Below are 9,503 nucleotides of genomic sequence, written 5' to 3' on the forward strand. Positions count from 1 at the left end.
ATTCAGACTCCCTTAAATTTTTCACTCTTTGTTATATTGCAGCCCTATGCTAAAATCATTTAAGTTCATTTTTTTCCTCATTAATGTACACACAGCACCCCATATTGACAGAAAAACACAGAATTTTTGACATTTTTGCAGATTTATTAAAAAAGAAAAACTGAAATATCACATGGTCATAAGTATTCAGACCCTTTGCTGTGACACTCATATATTTAACTTAGGTGCTGTCCATTTCTTCTGATCATCCCTGAGATGGTTCTACACCTTCATTTGAGTCCAGCTGTGTTTGATTATACTGATTGGACGTGATTAGGAAAGCCACACACCTGTCTATATAAGACCCTACAGCTCACAGTGCATGTCAGAGCAAATGAGAATCATGAGGTCAAAGGAACTGCCTGAAGAGCTCAGAGACAGAATTGTGGCAAGGCACAGATCTGGCCAAGGTTACAAAAACATTTCTGCTGCACTTAAGGTTCCTAAGAGCACAGTGGCCTCTATAATCCTTAAATGGAAGACGTTTGGGACGACCAGAACCCTTCCTAGAGCTGGCCGTCTGGCCAAACTGAGCTATCGGGGGAGAAGAGCCTTGGTGAGAGAGGTACAGAAGAACCCAAAGATGACTGTGGCTGAGCTCCAGAGATGCAGTCGGGAGATGGGAGAAAGTTGTAGAAAGTCAACCATCACTGCAGCCCTCCACCAGTCGGGGCTTTATGGCAGAGTGGCCCGACGGAAGCCTCTCCTCAGTGCAAGACACCTGAAAGCCCGCATGGAGTTTGCTAAAAAACACCTGAAGGACTCCAAGATGGTGAGAAATAAGATTCTCTGGTCTGATGAGACCAAGATAGAACTTTTTGGCCTTAATTCTAAGTGGTATGTGTGGAGAAAACCAGGCACTGCTCATCACCTGTCCAATACGGTCCCAACAGTGAAGCATGGTGGTGGCAGCATCATGCTATGGGGGTGTTTTTCAGCTGCAGGGACAGGACGACTGGTTGCAATCGAGGGAAGGATGAATGTGGCCAAGTACAGGGATATCCTGGACGAAAACCTTCTCCAGAGTGCTCAGGACCTCAGACTGGGCCGAAGGTTAACCTTCCAACAAGACAATGACCCTAAGCACACAGCTAAAATAACGAAGGAGTGGCTTCACAAAAACTCCGTGACTGTTCTTGAATGGCCCAGCCAGAGCCCTGACTTAAACCCAATTGAGCATCTCTGGAGAGACCTGAAAATGGCTGTCCACCAATGTTTACCATCCAACCTGACAGAACTGGAGAGGATCTGCAAGGAGGAATGGCAGAGGATCCCCAAATGCAGGTGTGAAAAACTTGTTGCATCGTTCCCAAAAAGACTCATGGCTGTATTAGCTCAAAAGGGTGCTTCTACTAAATACTGAGCAAAGGGTCTGAATACTTATGACCATGTGATATTTCAGGTTTTTTTTTTTTTTTAATCTGCAAAAATGTCAAATTCTGTGTTTTTCTGCCAATATGGGGTGCTGTGTGTACATTAATGAGGAAAAAAATGAACTTAAATGATTTTAGCATATGGCTGCAATATAACAAAGAGTGAAAAATTGAAGGGGGTCTGAATACTTTCCGCACCCACTGTATATAGCCTATACTCTATTTTTATTTTAATCTCGTTTCCTTATGGACATTCCTTTGTTTATTTACACATTGCTACCTTACTTTCTGTTCTCTCAGCCTTATATTGTTTACTTGTCCTTTGCTATTGCGGTACATAAGGATATGTTCATACTCATTGAGAGCCACTGTACCAGAGTCAAATTCCTTGTGTGTCCAACACACCTGGCCAATAAAGCTGATTCCGATTGTGCAATAATGAAGTTCATGGGACTATTTTAGAATCGTTGATTCAGTTTGATGGTCAGTTAAGAGTTTAGTTGACATGTTTATTAGCAGGAAGCAGTTGCCAGGCCAGTAGAAATTTCAGCTAAGGCTCTCAGCAAAAAAATAGTCAGAAAGAAGCGCCAGAAAATAATGTTATTTTCACACTTTGATTTCAACAAAGAACATTTAATATCTTTAAAAAAAAAAAACAATCTGGCAGGTGCGTGTCTGGAACAAGATACAATGCAAAATGTCCCATTAAATAATAAAAAAAACCATTTTAGATCTGAGCTTCTCTTTGCTTGAAACAAACAAGTCTAGATATCAGTGCAGTAAGTGATTATAAATTTAAAATATTTCTTAATATAAATGTGGCTTTCCACCTACCAGAGGTCTTAAACAAAATCAAATTACTTAAAATGAGATTACAGCTATTTTTGGTTCCAAACAAGCACAACTTCACGCAGGAAGTAGCTTTACAGAGCCTTGCCAGACTCCCTTAATAAATCTTGGAAAAAAGTATCTTTAACCTAATGTTAAAAATACACAGGGGAAAATTAAACAATGTTCATAATCTCTATTCTTCATCAAAAATCATCATCTTTTGGGTTACTGTATCTTTTCAGGAGAATATAAAACTGCTAAAAAACATTTAAATCAGACATGGGAAATGAACAATTTATTCAAGTTAAAAACCTTTACTAATGAACACTGTATAATTTGTTCAGAACAAAATGACATAACGGTCAGTGGAAGCCAAAATCATCAGGAGGCTGGATTCAAAATCACACTGGAAAGCACAGGCTCATCCACGTTGTATCAGTTTCATCATCAGCAACTCATAATGTGACTCAAAAGTGTGCATGGCCCCACGTGCCTGTATGTACTCCCAACAACGTCTGGCCATGCTCCTGATGAGTTGGTGGATGGTGTCCCGGGGGATTACCTCCCAGACCTGGATCAGGGCATCACTGAGCTCCTGGACAGTTTGTGGTTGGTGCTTGATGGTATCAGATGCACCGACATCACTGCTATGTCATCCAGGAACTGCCTACAGGCCATTGTCCTGCACCAGGAGGAACCCAGGGCCCACTGCACTGGGGTAAGGTCTGACAGTTGCTCTGAGGATTTTATGCCAGTACCTCACAGCAGTCAGGAAACCATTGTCGCCAGTGGTTGACCTGCCAATTCTGGTGGTCTCTGGTGAATGCCAATTGAGCTGCATGGCGCTGGGCTGTGAGCACAGGTCGTACTAGAGGACGTTGGGCCCTCATACCACCCTCATGGAGTCAGAAACATGCACACCAGTAGCTGCTGGAGGTCATTTTGTAGGGCTGTCACAGTGCTCCTCCTGTTCCTTCTTGCCCAATAAACGTCCTGCTGGTGGGTTGTTGCCCTTCTATGGCCCAGTCCAGCTCTGCTCGTGTAACACCTGGTATCCTGGTATCTCCTCCATGCTCGAGACTGTGCTTGGAGACACAGCAAACCTTCTTGCGACTGCACGTATGGATGTGCCATTTTGGAGTACTGCCTCATGCTACAGGTAGTGACAAGGACACTAGCACAACACAAACCTTGGGAAGAATCAGTCAGGAAGGATCAAGATAGACCAGTCCCTTTTGGGGGGTTGTCTTGCTTTTACCTCTCCACTGCACCTGTTGTCACTTTCATTTGCACCAAAGCAGATGAAACTGATTCACAATCACCTGTGCTTCCTAAATTGACAGACTGATATCCCTGAAGTTTTACTGACTCAGTGTTCTACTGTGATGATTAAGTGTTCCATTAATTTTTTTTGAGCAGTTTGTCTCGTGTGTTTTCATGCCTTAATTAGAACTGCTGTTTGATCATATATGTGATACTGTTAGTCAATGATCAAAATGCCAAATGCAGATCTCTGTTCTGAGTTGAGCATTTAGTTGTACAACAGGCACAAAATGATAATTTTGTTCAGTGGACACAGTCTCCAGTCATGTGGAAGCAGAAGTGTGGGCCCTATTTTCCTGCCAGTGTAATTAGGCAGCATAGTGCAATTTCGATGCTTGTTTTGACCTGAAATAGTGATAATGATAACACCTGCTCAGACCACCTCTTAGCGCAATCACTGGTACATTTGCAATTTTCCCAGCAAGTGCACCGGCTGGGAAACACGAGATTGGGTACTCACATGTATTTTAATGGCCAGAACCTACTTAAAATGAACCCTTAAATCCACAACTGATCTGCTGGAATCCACTTTGAATAATTTGCTGTGTATCATGAAATATGTGTGATAATATGGAAAGATAATTTTAAAATAAGATAAATAAACTAATCCTCAGTATGTGTGTATAGATATGAATATAGTCAAACTGTGTCGGTGCGTGTCAGGACGCACCACCTGTAGCCTACTTACAGGATGCAGCCCGAGGTGATCTGCAGCCAGTGTTTGGGAATCCGAATGCACGTTAAAAAATTACACATACTAACACATGAAATCAGCTTATGAGCAGAGATAAACAACAACCACCCTGCAGACATCTCCGTTAATCCTGTTATGCAGTAAAGTCAGTCCGACCTCACTGTGGCTGTTGTCACTGTTACGCTACAGTTTCTTCAAATGAACAAGTTTCACACAGACAAACCTTCAATATATGATGCATTGATCAGCTTTGAAAGTAGCTGTAGGCAGAAAGTGAACAGGTGATGGTGAACCATCAGTTTCACCACAAACAGTGACAAACAGTGATTACAATATGATATTATTTTATTTTGAAAACAGTGAACTATTCACAAGGTTACATGTGAGTCCCATGTGGATTTCATGCACTGGATGCATCTGTGGGTAAATTACGCTATATAATTGATGCTTGTTACAAAATCAGAGACTTTCTATCTTCCATGCACAAACACTAGTCAGTGATATTAGCAGACTGCTGAGTGAATATTTATGTGCAGTACTTCTGTATAAATATTTTTGCCACTGTCAATTCAGGAATGGAGAACATAACGGGCAGAATAAGAATCTCTCCTTTCATATTTCCACGTCCTGACATCAGTGACAGTCAGTCAGTCACATTTCCTCTCTGCTCCTTCAAGGGGATGAGAACAGTTCCTTTGATTGGACAGAACTAAAGCCCCGACTCCATCTGCTCATGATGTATTCCTAATAACATATTCTGCCTCTCCTCCACAATGCACCCGTTAACACCTGCCTGTGCACAAAAGTGTGCTGCTTCTGTGGTCACCAAAACTACAAAATACCACTGAATATGCCCAAATTAATCTTGAACCTGGAGTTTAGACACAAGTTTAACGCTACACCCTGTTGCAGGAAAATAGAGCCCTTTGATTTTGTGCATGAGTAAATAGTATATACACATGCATTTGTACTTATTTTACATGCATGTGTATAGGCCTATATTTCTTATTGTTTACCTAAACATAGAAATAATTCGCAGATGATCCGCAAATGTAGATAATATTCAGTTGAGTACTTTGAAAACAAAGACAATCCTAACACCAAATGACCAATGCTAGTTCCCCTGTGGCATGTTCTCATCTGAATATCACACAATAAGATGGCCTTCTTTGGTTTTTACAAGATTATCTGTCTGACATTTCTGGTTCATTCTAACAGTGCACAGGACAGAACATTTATGAACCATTTTATACCATTTTCTGCTGTTATGTCTGTAACATCACATTGTTGTATTAGACTTTAAATTTTATCAAACTGCCTGTGAGCATACAGCAGTACTGTGGCTGACCCAGAGTAGACACTAGATGTGCAGTTAGCCACTGAAATAAACCATTTAAAAATGCTACTAATATTTTCACAGTATAATCTATACATCGTCATCTCCCATCCATCATCTATACCACTTATTCCTGAACAGGGCTGACACTTAGACACACTCCTAAGGCAAGTTAGAGTCACCACTACGATGCATGTCTTTGGAATGTGGGAGGAAGCTGGAGTACCCGGAGAGAACCCACACAGGCACAGGGGGAATATGCAAACTCCACACCGAGAGACACTGGGTCAGCCCAGGCTCAAATCTGGAATCTTCTTGCTGTGAGGCAACAGTGCAAACCACTACTCCACCACATCATCCAATGTGGAATATCTGTCAGACTAGGGAAAGCATAAAAAGGGGGGTGGGGGTCTTTCCCCAAAGGGATTTCACTACAGTAAGCAGAGTTATATAGTTATCTAATGGGTCTTTATGGGGATAAAATCCTCTCATAACTCAAAGATCACAGGTTACTTTGTTATCCCCAAGCTGCAAGTTACCCCACAGCCAGCAGTACACATCAGCATACACAAGGAGAAACAAACTAACAATACACACTCTTGATATACTGAACCACTTAGAAGTCAAAGCCACTGGAAGCATAGAACTTTTGAACCTTTTAGTTCTATACTTAGGCAAAATATGGACTTTTGGGGGAAAGATTACCTTCTCAGCAACATCTCTGGGCAGGAATTTGTTTTTTTATGTTGTCACAACATCGTATCGCCACAATTAACTACACTGAGTGCAGGGCTACTCAGTGTAGTGTAGACACAAAAAGATTACAAATTAAAGTACCCACACACGGGGTAAAATGCTGTTTCATGTCAGACTTCCAGAACAGCTTCAGCGCTCCTTGTCAGCAATTCTTCAAGTGTGTGAAACTGGAGGGATTCATCCAAAACATATTCATTGGTGTTTTAATGATGGTGGTGGAGAGTGCTGTGTAATATGTCATGTCAAAATCTCCCACAGGTGTTCTGTTGGGTTGAGATCTGGTGACTGTGAAGGTCATAGCATTTGATACACAGTACATCATTTTAATCCTCACAAGACCATTCGGTGAATCCTTTCAGTGATGAAGTAGCCTACTATCATCCTGAAAAGAATTCCCACTAGTAAAGATACGCCCCCCACAGTGTCAGAGTTATCAGACCCCTTCACTGCAGGGGCCAAACATTCAAGCCTGTGCAGTGGGTGCACATCAAACATGCACTATTACTATTTGTTGAGAATATGATGAACAATGACTGAACTGACAATTTTTAGACATTTGTGCAGAGTGCTTATGAGTTTTGCGCTACTGAACCTATATATGCATTTGTTACTAACACTGACAAAATCGCCTTTCAGCAGATTCAGCTGAAATACAGAAAGTGCTTAAAATTCACAAAAGCCACAAAAATTAAGAGGCCCATGGTCCAGAGCTATATTTTTTATCCTTGTGACCCTGATATAAATGTTTGGACACCCCTGTGTTAAGGGACAAATATACACGTACAAACACATTCAGACTAAACATCCATTCATGTCTACCTGTGCTGCTCTGGATGGTTCTGACGGTGGTGGCAGAGGTGCGTGGTGGGGAGGATGGCAGCAGGAGCAGCGGTCTCCCTCCTTCACCCTCCTCCTCCCCAGCACAGCCTTGGTCAATCGCCCTCACATAGCTGTGGCTCCGCATCCGGAAGCATCCCGGCATAGGCAGGGTGTCCATGGTGTCCATGCTGTCCATGGCAGCCTCCATGGCCTGGGACTGCAACTGGCTGTAGACCTGCTCACAGACCTGCTCGATCTGCCCGTTCACCTCCAACTCACTGAGCTGGAGGAGGAGAGCATACCGGAGGAGGCAGAGAGAGAAGAGACAGAGGAACCGGTGAATAAGATGAGCACTGAAGAAAGTTCCAGACTATTATGGTTCCAAAGGTACACTCTTGTTAGTCAAAGATTAGGCTGCAAAAGAGAATGCAAGTCAGAAATGCACTAATGAGGGCTTTCTTGCTAATGACTGCTGGATTCCTTGCTGCACTTTCTAGCTCCATGTATACTGGCACTTTGCACATGGTCTGTACAAACCCTTTTTCATTTTCAGATGCCATAGTGTATGCAGGCTTTGACTCACTGAGGTTTTGCTCTATTCACAGATACAAAGATAAATCCATGGGACAGGGACAGCTGCACATTCATCATCATTGGAAGCCAGGCATTGCTACTCAGTAGGAGACAAAGACACATGGAGCCCAGTGATGCAACAGCACAGAGTTGAGGAATATACTATATAATATACTGTGACAAGGTTCAGCGACAGCCGGGCAAGAGCCAGTTGGGACCATCTTAACTCCAGTGGTAATGGAAGCAAAGAGTTTTCTGCCCCAAAGTAAGAAGACAACAAACTTGTACAACCCATCTGTTATCCAGCCCAGTTGGTCATTTGTCCCTTCCCTCTCATACGACCCATAAGAGCATCTCTTGAAATAACAGTTCTCCACTGGCAGGCAAAATTTCAAGAACTCTATGAACATTAAAAAAAATGTACATCGCATCAGCAAGCTTCCATCATCTTGAACAGCAAGTGTAGTAGAACTCCTTTGTCATGGAAACTGTCAAGAACATGTCATTAAGATTATGAAACTATCACACTTTGGTGGCTTAGAGTTTTGCTGCTGCTTTCAGGCTGTAAAACAAAATGTGAATGTTTTGAAAGGGCATAATTCTTTTCTATACCCACTGCTACATTCCATTTTTTGTGGCTTTTCTGTTTGCCAAAACCTTTTAACTTGATTGTGCTTGGTTTATTAGAGGTTATACAGTATAGCTGGTGTGTACTGTTGTTGTACTTGTGGCTCAGAACAGCTCACTCCCAACTAAATGCTCCTGAGTGCAACTCAACAAGCCAAGAGGCTTAATGATTCCAAAAAATATTTGATCACCCATACCGGGACCTTTGGCCTTACATTTGGTGCTGATTTCAGACTTCTGCACTGAAGCAATGTCTTTCACCTCAACAAAGCCATTGGGCTCTATTTTCCTGATAGGTTACATAGGCCAGTGTATTTCACCTGCAGTCATAAGAATACAAAACACAAGAATATAAAACAATATTTCCTGAATAAGATGACAGTTCAAGCCCCTCTCAAACTGTCTGGACATCACAAAGCCTCAGACTGAACTTTGCATGGAATGTAGAAGGTGGGTTAACTCATGACTGGAGGTGAATGTATCTTGCACACATTGGCAAAATATTTGTCTTTTTAACAAAAACATATAAATAAATAAATTTTAAAAACAGTACTCACATCTTTAAACAAATACAAAGTGAGGTTTGAAGATTTGTTCTGAAAAACTCACACGTTCTATTACTGTTCAGACCTGGGGTTGGAAGACTGAATTAATGAATGAAGGTACCATGGTGTGTTGGCTGTGCTTAAGGTGAGCAAGATTTCAAAGAGGCTTGATCTTCTGCCACCCAGTTGGTCTGAGCAGGAAGAAACATGAGAACATAATCCACTGAAAATATACTGTACATGGTGCTTCTGCCTACGCAAGAGTTATTTTTAATTTATTCATTGTTATATGGTTTCTCTGTGGCTTCTGAGCCTTCTGCCTGCAATGTCCAGCTCTAAGCCTGATTACAGGTCATGTTTTACAGTAACGGGTCGTATCGGAATCAACTGCAGGTAACACCCGAGTCATTCACTGTGTGGTAGCTGGAGTGTGTGTATGACAGCCGAACTATTCAAAATCATTTTGCTGCTAAACTTGGAAGCTTTCCTGTCTGTTTAGAAAAACACAGATCATTATTTACCTTTGGACACTGTCAGGAAATGTAAATAACTAATGAGGTTGCTGCTGCTGTGCCTTCATAATATTG

At 41.9% G+C, this 9,503-nt stretch overlaps 1 protein-coding gene across 4 annotated transcripts in view; it reads right to left on the reverse strand.

Annotated features, from left to right (window-relative positions):
• LOC109951175 (disks large-associated protein 1-like) overlaps window positions 1-9,503 on the reverse strand; it is a 169,065-nt gene that overhangs the window by 34,147 nt on the left and 125,415 nt on the right. For all 4 annotated transcript variants that reach the window (XM_020585495.1, XM_020585494.1, XM_020585496.1 and 1 more), the window contains exon 6: window positions 7,172-7,454. In XM_020585495.1, the coding sequence (XP_020441151.1) occupies window positions 7,172-7,454 (283 nt within the window). The remainder of the gene's footprint in view (window positions 1-7,171; window positions 7,455-9,503) is intronic.

This window comes from Monopterus albus, unplaced genomic scaffold, assembly GCF_001952655.1.
Source record: "Monopterus albus unplaced genomic scaffold, M_albus_1.0 scaffold367.1, whole genome shotgun sequence".
Lineage (NCBI taxonomy): Eukaryota > Metazoa > Chordata > Actinopteri > Synbranchiformes > Synbranchidae > Monopterus > Monopterus albus.